This window comes from Camelus bactrianus, chromosome 11, assembly GCF_048773025.1.
Source record: "Camelus bactrianus isolate YW-2024 breed Bactrian camel chromosome 11, ASM4877302v1, whole genome shotgun sequence".
NCBI lineage: Eukaryota > Metazoa > Chordata > Mammalia > Artiodactyla > Camelidae > Camelus > Camelus bactrianus.
The window spans coordinates 54243457-54265968 of NC_133549.1; the positions used below are offsets into that span (position 1 = coordinate 54243457).

The window sequence follows — 22512 nt, forward strand, 5'->3', positions numbered from 1 at the left end:
AAACATTCATCCAAATCAAATGTCTACTTGAGGTCTATTGTAAAATTTTTAGAATTGGTAGCAAATAATACACATTCTTGAATTTACATTCAGTGGATGTTATCTTGCAGGGATTTACTAAAATCATAGGGAGAAAAATAAGAAAGGAATTACACATGTTTTTCATGTTTCCTTTAACATAAAATAGCTTTATACCTGCGTATTAAATCTGGACTTCATTTTTATCATGAAAGATAATTAATATTGAAAATCACTTCCTCTGAATAAATTATTATGGCAAATTCATATAGATAAGTATCTTCAAGATAGAGAAAGAATTATTATTAGAGAGAGTGAAAAGCTCTAGTCATCTCTACTAAAAACTGAAGAGCAATTATGCTTAGATTGAATTAAGCTTAAATTGAATATATGTGTGTATGTATCTCTATATGTATGTATATATATATACGCATATGTGAAAGAGCATATTAAATTGAAAGTTGTTGAATAGTTGACTATTACAATCTTTTAAAACAGGTGAAAGTTTGATTTTCATTTATATGCTTAAATGAGAAAATGTATTTTCATGTGCTTCTTTTCCTTCACTTAATCACCATTTCTTTTTTCCTCTCTTACCTGTCTCCTCTTTCCCAGAATGTGTCTAATTCCTTAGAGAAGGAAAACAGAGACAAGTAAAAGGAATGAGGGCTTAGTCTTATTTCTTTTCTTCAGAAGCTTTTGTGTGTTGTAGATTAAATGCCAGTGTTGTCTATTGAAAGAAATTCTGTGACTGGGAATGACTCTAAAGGTCCAGTGATTTATAATCCTTCAGTAGCTAAGTTTCCAATACCATGGACCATGTTTCTAAAACTACATACATATATTTATTTTATTGTATGAAAATCACCTATGGTACAATAAATAAACAAACAAACAAACCAAACAAGAACAAACACATAGATATAGAGAACAGAGCCATGGTTACCAGAGGGGAAGGGGGACAGGGAGAGGGCAAAAAGGGTAAAGGGGTCAGTAGTATAGTGATGGATAGAAACTAACTTTTTGTGGTGAGCATGCTGTAGTGTATACAGAGGTTGAAAGAGAATATTGTACACATGAAACATAATGTTATAAACAAACAAACAAAAAAAGATAGCAAACTCCCAATATAATACAGTCAACTCCTTGAGGGCAAGAACAATGTCTTCATAGAAAAAGAATTCAATACATGTTTATACCAACTGCATTCTGGAAAAAAGAAAGACATTATATGGATAATTGATGGAGCTGGACTAGAAATAGTAATGTATCAGTGTTCATTTCCTGATTTTCAATAGCTATTTGTCATGTGGGAGGATCTGTAGTAAATATACACTAAAGTATTTGGGGGTAAGAAGGACTCTTTTTAGTAACTTAGTCTCAAATGGCTCGAAGAAAAAACTTGCATTATTCTTGTAATTTTTCTGTAAGTTTGAAACCATTTCAAAATCAAAATAAACCTTTCCTGGCTAAAAAAAATCATCTTATTATATCTAGAAACTGTAGAGAACACATAAATATGTGTAAAAAAAACCAGTCTTAACGGCCGCCCCTCTCTCTCTCCCTTTTCGGAGACAGCTCGCATTGTGTCTATGGAATGTGTACCTACTTTTAATCTGAGCACCCAACCCCCACACTTTGTGGCCTTTCTCTTGCCTTTCAATGTATCTCTCTGAATAAATCTACCTTCACTCAAAAAAAAAAAAAAAAAAAAAAAAAAAAAAAAACCCAAAAAAACAGTCTTAACTATACATGGAATCTCACTGTTATAATTGATCATGGAGACCATTTGTGTATTTAGGTCTACCAGCAGAATGACTGATAAGAATGGATGTTTAAAAATACTTGTATTAAGTAGAAGGAGATGATACATTCACTATGAAATGTGAAAGAATAGCACAAAACTAAGAATCTCATCAAAAAAATGAAAGCTCAAATTGGATAGATTCAGAAATGTCACTTCACTGTTGTGAGAGAAAGCTGAAGTTCTCAGTGATGTTCCACTAATTACTGCCTGCTTACAAATTTATTTTTTGCATTTCCTTAGTTTTCAGATATACAAGTATTTCTAAAAAGTGTACTTCCAAGGCAGAGTTGACTTGCAAGAAAAAATGGCTAGAATCTGTACTAAGTACTTTAAAAGCATTATCTCTTTAAACCTCAGTGTAACTTTGTAACATTTTTTTGTTATTAAACTTATTTTAAGGTTAAGGAACCATATGCTAAGAGAGTTTCTGCCTGATGTCACAACTCTAATACTTCACAGATAAGGATTGCAACACAAACTGTCAGACTTCAAAGTGTTAATTCTCAAGTGTTATGAAATATTTCGGAAATTTTATAATTTTTTATTAATAAAGTTTTTTAAAAAAGGAAGTGAAGGAGGAAATAAACATAACTTGGCACATAACAGAACTCAAGATATACAGTAATCTGAAGTGATGCAATTTGAATATGTATTCTATCAAAGATAAATTATGTTATCTTTTAGCCTTAAGGAAAAATACTTTTGAGATACTCTACAGAAAGACTAAGAGATTCAATTTAGTTCATGCTTGTATTTTAAAAAACTGTATTAAATAAATATTGCTAGTGAAAACAGGTTGGTTCTTATCAAGCAAAATATTTCATAAATTCCCAAATTCACCATTTCAGTATGCTAACATTTTCATTAGTAATTAAATCTTTATTGCTAGTGTATTGCATAATGCTTGAAAAAGCACTCAAAAAATGTTCAAGGGGCAAAGAGAAGATGGAATATATTCAACCACAGCAATTTGCATTTTCATCAATAGTTCTCAAAAAGTCAATGTTTCATAAATCTCTAATAAAATTGTTGGGTGAAGGTTTGATGAGAAACAGAATATTTACAAAGTCTTAAAGTCATTCCCCACAAAATAGTTTTAATTACTTATTAATTATTAAGTACAAAGATTAGTAAATATAGAGGAAAGACCTGGTAAACACTGTCTTACCACAGTGATAAAAACTACCATTACCAGTAATAGGACACACTGATGTTGTGAGTCTCTTTTGTGATGTACTATGAAGAAAATGCTATCACTATTGTGGTATTCTTGAAAAAAAATCTATAATCATAAGGAAATATCAAGTTATTCTAAGTTGAGAAATATTCTATAAATAGCCCCACTACTGGAAATTATTAAGGTCATTAAAGTCAAGGAAATATTAAGTAACTAAGATTGAGACTAGAAAGTAACTAAATTCATTGTGTGATCTTAGGTTGAATCTTTGACCTACAAAGGACTTTACTGGAAACATTAGCCAATCTTGGGGTCTGTAGATTATATACTAGTATTGCATTAATGTAATTTACTGATTTTGATGGTTATATTATAGTTATATAGAAGAGTGCCCTTGCTTTTAGAAAATACACAATGAAATGTTAAGAATTTAAGGGGTTTCATATTTGCAACTTAATCAGTATAAAAAATAATTGTATATCTATATATGACTATAGAGTACATATACACATACAATCTGGTGATCAGCACTCAGTTTTGAAGGTTGCCTCAGTTTCTCACTTAGATCTGCCACTTATTAGCAGTGAGATCTTGGGCAAATTAATGTTTCTCTGTCTCATCTCATCATGGAAAATGAAATACAGAAATAATTTGAATCTGTGTGTAGGTATAAGTTAATTTTAAACAAGATGTTTCATGGAAAATACTTAACATTAATAAATGTACTTAATAAATGATAATTGTTAGAATTCATCTATCATTGTTATTGGAATCTGTCCTGATTCCATTCAGGACATGTGATCAGGATATGTGATGCCACTAAATTGGCAAGAAGATCTATGCAGAAATCTATAAACATATTTTAGATAAGAACAGATTTAAAATTAATCTGATGTCAAGTTAGTTCCTAATGAGTATGCCTAAAATTCAAAGAAGTACGAAAAATAAATACTAAAATTATTTAAAATCTAAAGTTTACAGACATTTAAGATGTTAGGACATAATCTGAGATAAATTTGTAATGTCAATGGTTAAGAAACAACTTGATTGTTCCTGAAACCCAAGGTTATTCAACTACTAACCTTTATCTTCCTAAATTGTAAATGGCATTTTAATTTTGATTTCTGAAACATCCTTTAAAGTTTCCTTATTAAGAACTTAGAGAACTTGATCAAACACAATTTACTAAATTGGCTGTATTTCTCTTGGGACCCTTTGCACTGAACTTCATAAAACTGTGCAAGTAGGAAAATCGTGTAGAGGGAAAAAAAAGGGACATTTAGTCAAAGGGGAACCATATTAATGTTAATCAATATGACTTTAGTTTTTCTGGGACATGAAAAGTAGGGTAAAGATTCACAAGCAGTGTGATAGTCATATCCAAATAAATACATAATTTCGCCCTAGAGTTATTGGGAAAAAAAAGAGCTATAATTTACATAAATACAAAACTTTCCCTTGAGCTATGTGAGAAGTACTACAATGCACATAGCTCATATTTACCAAGTTATAAAAAAAAAACAAAACTGGGTTTCTTTTGTTTTCATCACTGTTTTGTCAACCTATGTGATTTATCACAATAACCTAGAAAGTTTTTACTCATTTCTTAAAATGCTTTCCCACCTATAAGCTTCTTCTCAAATTTAACTCAAAACAAACTCCTACTCTCTAGCTCATCTTTATCTCAGGAAAAATCAAAGTGAACATATATGTTAAATAATACTTTCCTGTCTCATGATTATACCATTTCTAATTTACTGAGAAGTCTATTTATAGAATTCCTACAATATGTGAGGCACGACTCTACTCAATGAAAAAAACAAAATGCTTGCTCTAATAATTCAATTCTAATAAGGCAGATACAACAAACAAGGGCAGATACAACAAACAAATATATATATTTATAATATCAGGTTTAAATAAGTGATAAAAGGATAACTCATTTCATATTGTCTTTTAAAATTTGTTACAAAATATACAGGTAAAGTTATGCACTAAAATTGGTGGGCTTTTTTTTTTCTTTTCTATTTTAAGATTTATTACATATACCCATTAAAACCCTGTGAGTTAAGTGTTCTAGTATTATTATTCGCATTTTTTACATGAGGAAAGTGAAACACAGAACTTTTAACTTTATTAAAGAAAAATGCAATTAACAAATGATAAGCCAGTTCTAGCATAGTTGGACATTTGAATTGTCGCCAATTTATGACTATTATGGAAATATCATCAATGAATCTTCTTGTACATGTTTTTTGGTGGACACATGTACCACAAGAGCAAAATTGCTAAATCATAGGGTATCTACTTGTTCATCTTTTGTAGAGACTACAAACAGATCTCTAAAATAATAGTACCAGTTTACTCATCTACCAACATATGAAAGTTGTGGTTACTCCATATCTTTACCAAGACATGGGATTGTACTTTCTTTCAATTAAAATCTTAATTTAATTTAAAATAAATAGATACAATTGAAAATCCATTTTGATAGGTGCTATGATCAGGGAATCGTATATTAAATTTGCCTCCTGTTTGTTGCTCTTTTTTTCAAAAAAAATTTTTTCCTTGCAAAAAGATACTTTGTCTCCAGCAAACTTGTTGAACTTGTTTATTAACTGTAATAATCTATATGTAAATACTGTTGGGTTTCTACATATGCAATAATACCAGTTAGTAATAATGAGAGTCTTATATGTCCTTTTCTAAATAACTGTAAAATTTCTAGTTTGTTTCTGTTGTTTTTTTAATTGATTTTAAGCTCAACTGCACTGTGATTAGAAAATATATTCTATAATTTCAGCCATTTGGAGTATATTGACACTTCCTTTATAGACTAGCATTTGGTAAATTCTTATAAATGTTTCATGTGCTTGAAAGAATGAGTTCTGCAGTTGCTGAGTACAGTGTTTCTCCATGGAATCTACCAGGTCAATTTTGCTAATTCCATTGTTCAAATTTTCTAAGCCCTTTCTGTTATTTTTCCCTACCTATTTTGTCAGTTACTAGGAGTAGTTTTGCATTATTTTTCTATTGCTACAATAACAAATTGTTATAAATTTAATGGCTTAAATTTGTATACATTTATTATCTCACAGATCCGTTAGAAGTCAAAGGCAAATCTTAGCAAACTAAAATCAAAGGGTTGGCAGGATTCGGTTGCTTTTAGGAGACTCCAGGAATAAATTCACTTCCAAGCTCATTCAGATTATTGGCTAACTTTATTACTTTTGCCTTTGTAGGGCTGAGGGATCTGACTTCCAGATGGTTCTTAGCTGGGGTTCCTTCTCAGTTCTAATGTGTTTGCATTCCTGGCTTATGGCTCCATTCGTCTTTAAAGTCAGCAAAGACAGGTTGAGTCTTTCTCACTCATTGATTCTCTTTAATCTCCCTTTCTGCTTCATATTTCCCCCTTTTTCTTCAGACTCCCTCTGACTTCAGCCAGAGAAATCTGTCCTTTGAAGAGCTCATGTGACTAGATTGGGTCTACCAGGAAAATCCAGGATAATCTCCTGATTAACTTTCATAACCTTAATCACATCTGCAAAGTTCTTTTTCCAAGGATTAGGATATGGGCATCTTTGAGGGGCTAATGTTCTACCTGCCACAGGTTTTAAAATATCCCTCTATGATAATAGATTTTTCTATTTCTCCTTTAATTCTTTCAATACCCACTTAATTATTGCTGAGGCCATGTTATTAAGTGCAATTGAATTCATAATTGCTATAACTGTCTGGCAAATTGAATCTTTATCATTATGAAAGTTCCATTTATTCTCTACTAATGTTTTCGGCCATCAACTCCATTTTGTCTGATAATAGCATAGCTACAACAGCTTCTGCAAACTAAGTACTTGATATATCTACTTCCATCTTGTTACATATAAACTTCTGAATCCTTATATTTAATAGTGTTTAATGTCAACTGCCTACATTTGACTTTAATTTTTAATCTAGTTTGGAAAAATCTGCCTTTCAGTTGAAGCATTTTTCCCTTTACTTTTCATGTAATTTTTGAACAGAATATTTAAATCTACTCTTACTAAATTGATTATATTTTGTCCTACTTTTTCTATGTTCTTTTTCATTTGTTCCCTTTCCTTATTTTGATTAATATGTTTGTTATTTATTAGTTATTTCATGCTCTAGGCAGCAAGAACATTAGAATGCATTTATCAGTTATCTCATGGTTTATAACTATTATTATTGTAAGTATATATCTTTATATGTGAGATATATATATCCTCAAAAGAAAGCATTATTCACATTTTATGCATCCTATTCATTTAGATTTAGTCACTGTCCTCAAATTTTTATTTTTGATTTTTCCTTTAAGTCAATATATTTATTTATTTATTTATTTATTTTGTTTATTAATTTGTTCATTTGCTTGTTAATTTATTTATATTTCCCTACCTCATCTAGTTATCTTCAAGAGAATAACTGGTCTCAATTATCTGGCATTCTTCAGTCAGAAGAAGATTTATGTTTTGTATGACTGGAAATGATACAGATTATGTGAATCTAAACCTCCTCAAATAGCCACATAGTACCACCTCTGTATACAGGGTGAGAAGATTCCTAAGACAATGCTATTGAAATATATTGATGAAGGTTAAGTAGGAACAAAGAGGAAAGAAGTATAATTCCTTTATATTTGTATATGTTATCTTTTAATTGCACAGAATAATTTATGCTTAAATTAATATCCAAAGCTAGGATGTAATTAATGTTCAACATTATTTATTAAAAGTGAGGTTCATACTTCTAAGGTATTTATTGCCAAAAAAATAGTAAGCCAAATATTTATTGTAATTGTTTAAGCAAAGTATTTAAGAAACCACAAAAGATCAAAAAATCGAAAGGTTTTAAGGACAGAGTATAGGAGTTAATCATTAAAATAAGTATAGTAAAAAAAATAAAGTAAGAGAATACATTTTATGTATTATTATTTTTAACTGCATATACTTCTATTATTGATATTTGGGCCTAAGTATATAATCTAGCTGAATTAAATGAAACTATAAAATAATAAAGCATAACTAATCCAAACAACTTATGGACTAGTGAAATATGAAGAGGTAAACTTCCTAGAAAACATAGGCAACATCTGAACTAAGTCCTTTCCTTTTTTGAAACTGAATCAAAGAAATAATTAAATAGATTACAATTAGTCCCAATTTGAGTAAAAGAATAGAAAATATTACTCCAATAATACTTACCCGACATGACAAAAAACATCCTACATAATACAGTGATACTGTGTACTGCTTGTAATCTATTTGGAATTATGAAACATATTGCAGTAAGCACATTTTCAAAGTAAAGCAAAGAAAATGCAAAGCTATTTAAATTGCAGATTATAGGCTTAAAATAACTCAAAACTTGAATTCTTTCTCTCTCCCTCCCTCTCTCCTTTCCTCCTTTCCTCCCTTTTCCTTCATTTCTCCTTTCCTCCCTTCCACCCTCCCTCCCTCTTTTCCTTTCCTCTTCCTTCCTCTATTTATTTCTGACTGTAAAACATTTATCTGCAAGAAAACATTCTTCCAGAAAGTATCAATAAATTATCTCCAATAAATCACATCATGTCACAGCAGCAAAGTACATTTAGGGTGACATTCAAAGTGATTAAAAAAAAAGAACAAATTAATAGTGACTGAAAAAAAAACTGCGCTGTCTGTGAAGACAGCATTAAAGACAAGGACAAATATAACCTCTGTATTATCGTGAGATTAATTCTTTACAAGCTCAAGAAAGCATTACATCTGCCTTGTCTTGCCCTCGTTTACTTTTTATTACGGCAAAAGGAACTTTTTGAAATGGGATGCATGTGTTATCAAAGACATCACTGCCAGAAAATATTTATCTTCTGAAAATTGCTTAAGAATGATCAACAATTAGATTGTACAATTTGTTCTTCAAACCAACCAGGCTAATTACTTAATGATGTAATTGTCCAAAATTAATTGAGAGTCTCCAATTACCCAGAGAAAGAAAAATACTTGCAATGTCTTATGCCTTACTTGCAAACAAGGAATTTTAAACCTTAGTGGCCAATTCATGTGCTGCTCTAGGTCTTGGTTTTCTCATAGTGAAGGAGAAGAGTGACTAACGAGGGCTTTAATTTTAGAAACTTTTTTTAATAAATCTGTGATAATGACTTTATACCTGTCTTTTAAATTTTAATGTAGTATACAATATTTTGCACCAATAATCCCTTAAACTGATTTTTTTGAAAAACATTTACATCATTCTAGTCGTAACTGCATTAACTGAATGTCATAGTAAAAGAAGAAATAGCATGGATAATATCTTGCAATCTTGCACAGAGTAAAATCTATTTTATAGGCAGCATTGTAGTTGCAGTATATATATGTATATATGCATATGTGTGTGTGTATATATATTTAACATATACATGGTTAAGGTAAAATGTTTGATGTTTCTATAAATTGTGTCACTCTAACTGACATTTATCCAGATGCTGTAGGAGTTTAGAGTTTCGAGAAATTGAAGATTAATGAATGTATATATTTGGGGGTGATTAAAGAAATGAGAAATGGAAACGGGTCATAAGCTAAACTCTGAAAAATAAATAAAAACTTGGAGACTTGCAGTGTAGGCAGGATTCCATTCTAAGTCAACTGAGCAGTGTGAGCAAAGCTGAAGAAATGGATATATTTTTAAGATATGAGGAAGTTAATCTGAACAGAGTGAGGAGTTATCAAAGGGAAACTGATGTTAAGAATATATTGACAAAGGAATATCTCCTGATGAGCCTCAATAAGCAGGTATGTATGTAGATTCAGGCATTAAATTGTTCAAGATGATTTAAAAAATACCAGTAATTTGGTCATTATACATACATAGATTGTTTTTCCTATAGCAAAGTGAATTCATGAAATCATACCAGAAGTCATCCAGACCTTACTTCTTCTAAAGCATTATTTTAAAAAAATGTTTTCTTGATATTTCTGAACAGTTAAGACTACTATTGTAGAGGTATATAGTCGGTCACATATATCAATAAAAAGGAAATAGAAATGCACAAAAACTGACCTCGTTCACTGTGGCATAGTAGCTTTCATGCTTGAATGTGGGTGAGTTGTCATTCCTGTCCCTTACCACGATTCGAACTTCATGGTAGATAACAGTGCCTACTTTTTTGTTGATGCACTGGACTTGCACCACGATGGAGTGTATGTTCATTGGCGGCTGCAATGCAGAAATTGCATCTTTTGAAAACAACAATTGAAACTGAAGTGTCTCATTTCTGTCAAAGTACTTGGTTAATACAATTTTCTATGCTTGTTCATTTTTAAATCATAGTAATCTATAAAAATTGATCTATTTGCACTATTTTAAGGACAAGAGAAGGTAATCATGATTATTCTGTTGTTCAATTTTCAAAATACAGGGTCTCAGATAGCATTATGTTCTTAATTAGAGGACTGATGATGAATACAATCACAAAATTAATGCTGAGATTTGATGGGATGCCATGAATTTTGTCCTTCCAAGTTAAAGAAGCAATGATATGAACCTTTAATTTATATATATAAAAAATGCATTAATGATAATATCCATGGAGTAAAGAGATTATATAACATTTGTGTTCACCTATACTTTTGCTAAAATATTATATTTTCATATCTGATAAAATTAAAATACAGATAACCAAGAGAATCCACTTACAACCCAATTAAACTTACTAACTCTATATAGTTAAATGATTATTTGCTAATCTTTTCCTCTCTCCAAATATACACCTGTTATACACACACATACAAACACATACACATAGTGAATATTATGTCATGGTTGTAAATGAAGATTTACTGTAACATTTTCACATATACTACAATGAAATTATACAGTGCAATTTAACAGGATGCCATAAGTCTATTGCATAGTTGGTCTAAGTAAAAATTTATGAGATGTTTTATGTTGTCAACTTTTGTCATTATAAACAATACTTCAGTAAACATTCTACACATACATGCGTGCTAACTTGCCTAATTTCTCGTGATAAATTCTTGGGGGAGGGGAGTGTCATCAAAGGGGCATTTATTACTCAGGTGCTGTGGCCAAGGGCTTGCAGATGTGGGATGCACACTTACATCTCTGACACTAGAGTCAAAGTGCTTCATGCTACAAAATATTTCTTTGTGATTTTTAAAATATTTTTTGTTTATAAAATTTTCTCTACATATAATTTTGGTAGAATGATCTCTTCTGACCATTACATCTAAATTAACAAGCCTCCAGCCAGCTCTCTCCTTTTAACTTTTCCTCTCTTTATTTATTGTTCGTACTGCATTTCCCATGAAACTCGAGGCATACTATACATTTTATATATTTGTTTGAGTTTGTCTCCCTTCGCTAAATGGGAAGCTTCACAAAGCCTTGGGTGTTATTTTGGTCATGACCATCTCTCTACCCAGGAACTAGCACCATGTCTAGGACAGATGAGTATTACCTGAGTTGTACTGCTTGGCTTCTAGTTCCATAACCTATTAACTGTATGATCTAGATGCAAAATCTCTGTCCTTAGTTTATTCATCTCTAAAAATGGAGGTAATGATAAACAGCAATGTGACTGAATGTCGTAAGTTTTATATAAGCTTTTATGAGGCATATGTTAATGCATAATAAATGTAAACTATTTTTTACTTACAAAAAGCTAAAATTCCAAAAAAGCAAACAAACAAACAGACAAACAAAAACCCCATGAATCTGTAAAATACAAACTGGCAATCTTGGATTATAAAATAAATTATTAAATATTTGGAGTAAAACTAATTTAAAGACATAGCAACAATTACTGGAAACTAGGATAGGTTCATGAAAAATGTCACATTTCTAAGTGAGAAGAATGCTGTAGAAACTATACCTAACTTGAAGAAAACATAGTTTAATCTTAAGATATTTTTATAGCCAATAAAGAGAACGGTAGTTTAATTTTATTGTACCTGACTGAATAAATGTACCTGGAAAGAATAAATTGAAGCATCATTATCCATGTATGGAGGAAGGTCTCTAGTGAAGTGCTGTATAGCTCTGTGTTCCAATATCTACCCCATTTCACTCTTAATCACTGACATACATAAAAGTACTAAAGTAATGTGGGTAAAATCTGTGAATGTTACACTGGTCAGGAGGATGTATAATACATTTGATGACAAAAGACAAGGTTTTAAATCATTCTAATAAGTCAGAATACTTCAAAAATCTATAATTCCATAATAATAACTTAAAATCACTTATATTAGAAAAAACTTCATCAAATATAGTAACAAATGGCTACAAACATTAATGTGAAAATATAATTGTGAAATTTTGATGAGTAAAAGATGAGTTTATGTGCCAACACTAAATGGGCGGCTGAAATAATAACACAAGCTACTTCATATTCATTAATTATATCAGGTGCAGAGATAGATGGATTGTAATAGGCACCATTTTATGGGCAAATAAGATGTGAAGTCTAATCACGCTGAGAACGTGTGATGAAATTGGAGATGTTCACGCTAAAAATCACAAGATTTATCAGACACCTGAATGGTTGTTATAAAAAGATCAATTAGTTTACCCTTTGTAGTTTCAGAGAGGAGAAATAAGAATGATGAATGAAAAGTATTACAAAGAGTGTTTTCAATGTAAGTAGAGATTTTCTATTAATCCACGGTGGGACAGAATAGAATGGACTATCCTATAAAATCAAGCCCCATCCCTGAAATTCTGCCAGTTTGGGGCTAAAAGATCATTTAAAAAGACTAGGTCTTAGAAGTTTTCTGGAAAGAATTTGAATTAGATGCCCTCCATCTTTACCACCAGTTTTAAAGTTTTTGCTTTAATAGATTTTTTAAGGGAAAGTCCTGCATATTTCAATTATAAAGTAAAAAATGGAATAAATACCTGTACTATTAGCTCTTGGCACACCTTCTGGAAGACAATCAGGTGACAATTTATGTTCTTCTAAAGTTATTTATCTTATAAATATTGCAAAAGAGACCTATAAAACCACTGTATCTCAACTTCTAATTCTATATTGAGTGCTAGCATTGGGATATAAAGGTTACAGCCTCCGCAAGTAGAGGATCAAATGTACTGTGCACTGAGCCCCCACTTAGTCCTGCTAAGTGCCCATAAATTAGATATAACCAGGTCACCTGGAACTCTTGTCACTGTCAGCTTTAGTTCCCTATCCAACTGTTAGTACCAAGGATAGAATTTAGCTTACAATAAATTCCAACCATAATGAATCATGATGAAAGCAAGAATTCCCTGTGGCTAATATATAACACACATTGTAATCTCACATTACAACAGATTCTATTCTGCTATATAAGAAGGTCATAAATATACCAAGTACAGTTCCATCAAGTCTGTTAGTGAGAGTTTAGGGATTCCAAAATGCTTAGGAATGTGTTAGGGAAATTTTGGTTTACCTTTAATAACCAGTGGCAAAAATAAGTCATGACAATTCTATTTTCTGCAATTCTCTTAAATTGCTTCATTCATAAAACAAAACAGAAAAAAAAAACTATACATAAATTGTCTAGGGGTAATTATTTAGGACAACTACCATTCATATATCCCAATACATGTAAACTATTTTCCAAAATAAAAACAAATATTTAGCATAGTACTCTGAATGCATATTCATATGTTGGTGTATATGTTTGAACACATTTTAACACACATAGATAAGTTTCAGGAATGATATGTACCATCAGTGATGGAAGTTATCTTTGAAAAATAGGTTAACAGTAAAAAGTAAGGGAATAAGTTTTTCCAATAAATATGTACGAATTTTGTAATTTGAAAAAAAGACAAAAGCAAAAAATTTTGTTGTAAGTTTTTCAATCACCGAAGATGCAACATGCAAAGTGAAGTTTTTATATAGAATTTATTGATGTGAACAGTGTTGATCATATCATACATCCAAAGTCTAAGGGGAACTGAGTCTTTTCTAGAAACCACATTATTTGGATTGCTTAGTAATTTAGTGGGAAAATAAATTTTTAGCAAACCTGAGTAAGAATAGATATTATTTTTCATAAAGCAAAGGCAAAGTTTATTCATTCCTTACAGGAATGAAAGGTGTTTTTATCATGATTTTTCTTCCTATACACATTCATTATTTCAAAAATAAAATGTAAGACAGTTTAAAAAAAAAAAAAACACGCCTCAATTTGTTGTAGAAATGCTTTCTAAATAATGAAAGAAAGTTAATTGAAATGACTGGCCAGAGTTATATGTCCTTCATAAATTAAACTTTCACAGTAAATGGTATGTTTACAGAAGTTGCCTAAAGAAGAAATAATTAATTTTAAAATATGAATAGAAATATATAATATTTAGAAAGTTGTAGATTTTTCACAATCAGTTATCAAGGACATTAAGTTTATTTAATTGTACTTACTATATGCAAAGTTCAGTGTGGGTTGGGATTAATATGACATAGTCCTTGTGTATTAAACAAGTCCTGTAAAATTGATATGAGAGGAATATAAATAGCTATAATGCAAGTCAAAAAAGAGTTTTGAAGATTTTCAAGTTTAGAGTAGGATTTACATACCAGTATTACTATTGGGAACATTTTATGTAGAAAGTAGAAATTTAAGACATGTCTTGGCAGTAGACAACATTCAACTGATGACAATGGATAAAGTAATTTCAAAGCATAGATTCAAAAGAGTATCAGGGAAGGCAAGATAAGAAAAAATTAGATTATGCTGAGGGAGCAGCACTCAGTTCAGTTTTTCTAGATTAGAGTCTCTATGTTTCTAAATAAAAGGAAAAGAGACAGATAAGCTGCAGCTTGAATCTAGGAAACCTCAAGAGCCAGATGCAGCGAAACTAGTTTGCAAGTAAAAATCATCTACTGACAAGGTCAGAATTGTACTTTGGAACACTGAAGCTAAAGCAGGTTGAATCATGAAATACAGTAAAGAGAATTACTAGGAGATTGTTCCAAAGTCAAATGAGCTCTAAGGGGGCTTGTACTGGAGTTAGTCTGATGGATACAAATGCAAGACATACTGTGGATGTGATATAAAAGTATAAAACTTAGTAGTTAAATGGATATTGGCCTGGGTTAGAGTCAAAGCTCTCTGTCCATCTACCAATTTAGGGTCTAAAAGAAGAGAAGTTAAGATGTTGGGATTGTCACGAACACAGTTTCTCAGTATTTAAAGCTTTTAAAAGTTTGCCTAGAGTTTTGAGGTAAGTATAACAGGATTGTGCCAGAACTGTATTTTTTCTATTACAATTTTAATTATTGATATTATCACCATTATTGCACGGCCAATAGTGATTAGAGAATATTGGTCAAGTGAGACAATAGATTTTCAATTAAATTAATAGACTTTAAAACTAAGAAAGAACAAGACAGGGAAGAGTATTATATGATGATAAAGAGGTCAACCCAATAAGAAAATATAATATTAGTAAACATGTATACATCTAACAGAGCAGCACCTAAATACACAAAGCAAATGTTAATAGGCATAAAGAGATAAATTGACAGCAAAACAAAAATAGTAGAGGACTTTAATACCCCACTTATATCAATGGATAGATCATCCAGACAGAAAACCAATAAGAAAACACTGGCCTTAAATGTCACATGGACTAAACAGATATCAATAGAACATTCCATCCAAAAGGAGCAGAGTTTTCTTTTCAAGTCTTTTTTCATTCTTTTCAAGTCTGCATGAAACATTGCCCATAACAGATCACACGCTAGCCATAAAACAAGTCACCACAAATTTGAGATGACTGAAATCATATCAAGTATATTTCCCACCACAATGGTATGAAACTCAAAATCAATTATAGGAAGAAAACTGCATAAAACACAAACATGCAGAGACTAAACAACATGCTACTAAAAACCAAACAAACAAACAAAAACAATGGGTCAACAAAGAACTCAAAGAGGAAATTTAAAAAAATACACTGATGAGGGGAGTGGTAGAGTGTGTGCTCAGCATACATTAGGAACTGGGTTCAATCCCCAGTATTTCCATTAAAATATAATTTTTTACATATATATATATATATATATATATATATATATATATATATATATATATACACACACATATATATATATATATACACACATATATACACATACACACCTGATTTTTAAAAAATACCTTGAGAGGAATGAAAATAGAGATACAAATTTCCAAAATCTATGGGACACAATGAAAAGAGTTCTAAGAGGGAAATTTATAGTGACACAGGTTTTCCTAAATAAACAAGAAAAATATCAAATAACCTAGTTATACACCTAAAAGAATTAGGAAAAAAAGAAAACTCAAAGTTAGTAGAAGAAAGAAAATAATAAAGACCAGAGTGGAAATAAATAAAAGGGAAACTAAAGAGCAACAGGAATATTAATGAAACTAAGAGCTGCTTTTTTTTGAAAGGATAAAGAAAACTGATCTTTAGCCAGATCCATAAGGAAAAAAAAAAAAAATGAGAGCCCAAATAAATAAAATTAGAAATAAAAGAGGAAAAGTTAAAATCAATATCACAGAAATACAATCATAAGAGAATACTACAAATATATGCCCCAAATCAGACAACCTAAAAGAAATAAATTCTTAGAAACATACAATATTTCAAGACTGAATAAGAAATAGAAAATCTGAACAAATTACTAGTAATGAAATTAAATGAGTAATAAAAAAAACTCCCCAAAACAAAAGTCTAGGACCAGAAGTCTCCACAAGGGAATTCTACCAAATATTTAAAGAGTTAATATCTATCCTTCTCAAACTATTCCAAAAAATAGAAAAGGAGGGAATGCTTCAAAATTTATTCTAATGAGGCCAGCTTTACCCTGATATCAAAAGCAGACAGACTCTATAAAAAAAAAGAAAATTACAGGTCAATATTCCTGATGAACACAGATCAAAAATTTTCAGCAAAAATATTCAAACTGAATTCAACAATACATTAGAAGGATCAATGGGATCCCACATCATGATCAAGTGGGATTCATTTCAGGGATGCAGCGATGGTTCAATATCTGCTAATCATTCAACATCATACACCACATTCCTGATGTCCTCATTTCACATCTGCCCCCACTGCCCAGTTAGCTGAATCATGGACCTCCCCAGGTGTACAAGGACTGCCCATCCTGGTGAGAGTGTCCTATACTGTCCACCTCATACAAAGCTCTTAAAGACTCTGTATTTCAGATGTGAAATAGATTAGGGACCATCCACTCCATATCATCTTTAAAGTGGGTCATAAGTCCCAAACAGTGTAGTGAGATGATTCAGGTACACTAAGCTAAGAGTCTGACATTCGGATTTTATAAACCAGAAATTAGAGAGCAGGCATGTTTAGATGTACTCCTTGAGTTTTCCTAAGTTCTAAACAATTACTGGTTATACTCCCCCACTCCTATCCCCCACCCACATACACACTTTTCTTTGCACTTAAGACAGAATGCAAATAAGTGAGAATAAATTTACATTAGAGAACTACTTAAATCTACTCGTTTTGTTTTTGTTTTTTCAAGTTTTTCAGAAAGGACACATTCAACTTTGGTTATTTATCTGTTCTTAATAACAAAATACTTAGGTCATGCCATCTGAGAACAACTGGACTGAGGCATTGCCAGGAAAGTTGTGCTCACTGTCTTTTAATTTTTTTTTTTTTTAAGCTCTGTAAGCACATACGCACTCATCCCTCAAACAACGCTTACTGCTTGCAAGAACACGCTCCTGTTAGTGGTTCAACTAAACTTCCTGTCCTCAAGCAAAGTCTAGCTGTACTCTCCAACTTCGCAATGAATCAGGCTGTGCTCATCCTCCTTTCCCAAGGTTACCAACCCTTTATTCTGAGCACTCTACCCTCTCCTTATTCAGAAGTCTGACAAGCTTCCAGGATGTTAGAAGAGAGATACAATGGTTCTCTCAGACACAGATGGTCCCTCTTCCTTTCTTATTCTTCTTTCAAGGAGTTAAAAAAAGAAAAAAAAAAGGTTTTGTTGATAAACCCAGACAATAAATTTAAATTATATAACAAAAACTTGATATAGCAACAAACACATGCAAGATGTAAATTATAATAAAGTTGTAAGAGGGGCAAAGAAAAAATAATACTAACATCTCTGTCCAGAACTCTGCCCGTGCTGTTCAGGAAAAGCATCTGTTTAACAGGGTCCAACAACACCCAGTAATCCACATTGTCCTTTAAAGAGAGCTCTATGGTCGGGTCTGGTCCTCCGGCAGTCCCCTTGATCAGCATGTTATCCACCAGAATCGTACCTGCAGACCAAAGAAAGTCACTTAAAAATATATTCTACTTGTACACATTCTTTAACAAAGATCATATGCTTAAACTCCAGCTGGCTTGCAAATCCATTTCAAAGCAGAAAATACTCAACTTTGTATGTGGCGTGATACAGAGAAGGTCCTGTTTCAAAAATACTTTCATTATGCTATTTATAAATGATATTTTTGGGAGAGGAGGGGGAGGAGGAGATTCAAACACTTGGTAAGTTTCACCATCTGTTTCTTGTTTGCCTTTAACAACATGAATCCATTCCCCTCTCTGTCTATCACTTCTCACAGGAGTTATCACTGAATTTTAACCTGAACAAAAGGAAAAGCCTATAATAACAGAAACTGATACTTCAATTCGCTCAGTAAGACTTCTGAAATGAAAAGAGATATCCTGAAAATAAGAGAAAGGAAGAAAAAGGAAGAGAGAAAGAAGTAGCAGAGACTCCCATGGTGAGAACTGCTTCTTTCTCTTTTATCTTAGAGCCAATCCATAAAACATAAATCTTAATGTGAAAGACAAGACTAGTGCACAGATATACAATAGAAGCCATTCTTCTTTAAGACATTTCTGGGGTACTCGACTAGAACACACACTATTTTAATGCAACACTTCAATGCTTGCTTTCTTATTTTTTCAGTGGGCTGATATGTAGAAACTTGTTGAATAAGAGTTGAAAAAATAGTACACCTCTAATCTTATTCTGTTAAAGATTCTATGCATTTTATAAGTTGAACGCAAACATCACTGATGCAATTCAAATCCCATTTTCCCCCCATACTGTAACGATCCTTGCTTTGGCAAACAATAATGCACTATAGCTTAGGGCAATCATTTTTAGCTGATCCATTTTATTAAACTTATGGCATAAAGAGGAGATGTGGCAATGCAAATAAAAATATACTCTCCTAAGGATATTAGAATAAATAGCGTATGTCTAGAGAACTCATTGCCTTGGGATAGCATTTAGAATATATAATCTATAAATATGAACCTAACTTGAAAAATAATATAAAGTGTATCCGTTGCATTTTCTTAAGGCACAAAATTGACCTAAATGCTACATCATTGCATAGTTAAAATAAGGGTGGGAGGGGGAGTCTCTTTAAAAGACTTTTCTTAACAAGTTAATAATCATCATCATCATTATCATCACCTATAATATTTCTTCATCATGTTATTACTAATAGTTTTATCTCACTAGGGATGTTAAAAGGAACCATTCTTCTTTTGTAACAATGTGTCTAAATAAATGTTTAAATATACACACTCACACACATACTTTTCTAAATGGCAAATTACTTCTACTTTTTCACTTACTACTACACCTATATGTAAATATATGAGTGAAACTGATCCTTTTTTTTTTACTGAACTAGCAAATATATAACTTACAGATAATACATCCAAAAGTACAAATCAGACAACGATGGCATTTTCTGATCTACAAATATATTCAAGGCCTGTGTGCACACTCATTTACAAAAACTTCACACAAGTAATTTCTGAAACATTATTTGGTCTGTGTTTCAATATGTAATTAAGAAATTAAATAGGATTTGATTTTCTGATTAGGAAAAAATAAAGAAATGTATAAAAAGTAGGTCAACTAACTTTAACGTTTATGCCTTGACTCAGTAATGCCTAAAGGCAGCAACAGCAGGTCTTTCTAAGTATACACCACACAGGTACACACAGGGAAGGGAGCAATGAGCTCTCCTTATAATGCAAATGGACTATAATCAGAGAGAGATGTAATAGTTATTTTAACCAATATTAAGGCAATGAAACTAAAATACCGTTATCTGGACTTATGTTTTATTTAATGATTTTTTTAATTCTCACAAAAAAGATCTAAATATTTTTTTTGCTCTCTCCTCACCCGTGTTCTTCAATGTCTGAAAATCATCAGTAAGTGTTTCTAGCACTTATGTGCTGAAAAATAGTTTTGCTTTTCTTTCACTAGATTACTCCATTCACATTGTCAAAAATTTCTCAAGATTTTCATATGCCATGCTAATTTAGACCAAAAGTTTGGAGAAGAGAACACAGTGAAGGGAGACACGATCCAAGGCATAATTCTTAAAAAAATGAATGTAGATGTTCACTCTGGATTACCTGGACAACTCTGCCCTCTACCTTCTCCCCACAGGACAGGTGCCACCCCACCTGAGGTTAGCTTTGAGCAGCAGGACCGTATCTTCCCACAGGTCCAAGAGTTTGCAGATCTGAGCAGCTGGTGTTCTGAGAGAATGCTGGTAAGCATCTGCCCAGCAGAACATCTGGGTATATTGGGAGAGTGTGTTCCCTTTGCCTCCCCTCTTGTTTTACAAGATTCCCCTGTATCTGGTAAAAGATTTTGTTTAACTCTTGCATGTGATGTTTAAATCCGTTCCCATCCTTGACTTCATTTTAAGGCTAAAGACACAGCTATAGTAAAAAAACAATAATAGGATACACGATGCAACACTAGTAAGAAAGCTGGGTGGCTCTATTATTATCAGGAAGTATACCCGAACAAGCCATATTAATAAAGGTGAAGAGATACAGTCCATGAAAATAAAGAGGTCAAATTATCAGCAAGTGTTAACCCTGAAGAGTCTTGCAGAATTGGTGGTACCCAAGATGGGATTCCTCTCCCATGAAAATTTTCTTGCTTCACAATAAAAAATGGTTGCAATTGGGAAAAAGGAAGTAAACTTAGTGTGATATTCATATCATAGGAGAGAAGAGAGCTGTCCCTGGAATTGACAGACTTAGAATCCAGTCCTGGATCCACCATTTACTAGCCATGTGAATGTGGATGGATTACTTAACTCCATTCACCTTCAATTGCCCTCTTCTACAAAATAAAAAATCAGTACCACAATAGAAGAGATATTTTTTTATTATAACACCATATGTATGCACCTGAAAAAAAAACTTGTGTTCTTGTACCCAAAGCACTAACAAAAATGAAAATGATCATAATCACAATAAAAAATATTAGCACACTTAAATATTTAATGATATTTCTCTAAGCATCATAGTCAGCCAATCTTTGACAGTCTTAAATATTGGGATTAATGCTTGTTCCTTCAGGCAGTAGGTATTCAGAGTCAATTACTGCTAAATACAGACTTTTTTCATCAGGATTGGAAACCTAATCCAGCATTCAGCTTTCTTCATTAATCTCTTGTTTTAACTCAGAAAAATAACTTCACAGCTCCTTTATCTGTACCCACAGCTTCTCTGGTTAACATACTGTCAATCATAACCACTAATGTAGACTCTGCTTGATTAAATAAAGGTGCCGCAGTAGACTTTCAGCCTTGTTCCTTAAGATCCTCTTACACAGCTATTTATTTTTCACTATGCAAAAAACTTGCACAGGCTATTTTATAATATAAATATACTGTAATATAACTTGCAAAATCAGTAACATTGCCTCATCCTAACTTCATTCCCCTTCTTACCAATGTGTATAAGATAATTTGCATCAAACAAGAGCCTGTTGGGTTGTTCTGATGATTAAATGAGATAATGCATGTCAAGTACTGACTGTATCCCCTGGTACAGAATTAGGACTTGAAATTTGTGAATTATGGTTATTGTTGTTCATGTGATTAACATCATTTTAGAACGGAAAGCATTTGAAGCTAAAGCAAAATGACTTATTTTATGTTCCAGAAGTTTTTACAAACCAAGTCTACTGTTCATGTCACAAAGCTGGGGTAGGTGTGGCAAGTAGTCTGAAGAATTAATATGGACTCAAAGGAGTTGAATCCAAAATATTGACTCTAGGAAGTTAGACGGTAGGGAGAGAATGCTTGCTCTAAATAAAACTGTAAAGATAACCCCTGTCTCCAGTGGCAAGCCACCCAGGGATGGATAGGCCAGCCATCCAGGCCTGCTATCACTAGGCAGTGACCCACTCTTTACACTTTCTAACTTCAGACAATTTTGATTTTTCTCATAGAAACTAAAGTTAGATTTGATAACAAGGAAAGGATCTTATTCAACAAATTCATGCTAGTAGCAATCTTTAGACTGAACACTTTGTACTCATCCTCAGCACATGTTTGGTTCTCTTAGGGACTAAACGCACCACACACATACATGTGCACGCATATTATACGAACTAGGTGTAGGTAGGTAGATAGATAGATAAGAAAGAAAGAGAGAAAAAAAGAGAGGAAGGAAGGGAGGAAGG

At 32.0% G+C, this 22512-nt stretch overlaps 1 protein-coding gene across 3 annotated transcripts in view; it reads right to left on the reverse strand.

Moving 5' to 3' along the window:
- The window catches only part of PCDH15 (protocadherin related 15), a 721184-nt gene that overhangs the window by 355271 nt on the left and 343401 nt on the right, over positions 1 to 22512 (reverse strand). For all 3 annotated transcript variants that reach the window (XM_074374029.1, XM_074374028.1, XM_074374030.1), the window contains exons 4-5: positions 18144 to 18304; positions 10062 to 10217 (exon numbers count right to left, since the gene is read on the reverse strand). In XM_074374029.1, the coding sequence (XP_074230130.1) occupies positions 10062 to 10217; positions 18144 to 18304 (317 nt within the window). The remainder of the gene's footprint in view (positions 1 to 10061; positions 10218 to 18143; positions 18305 to 22512) is intronic.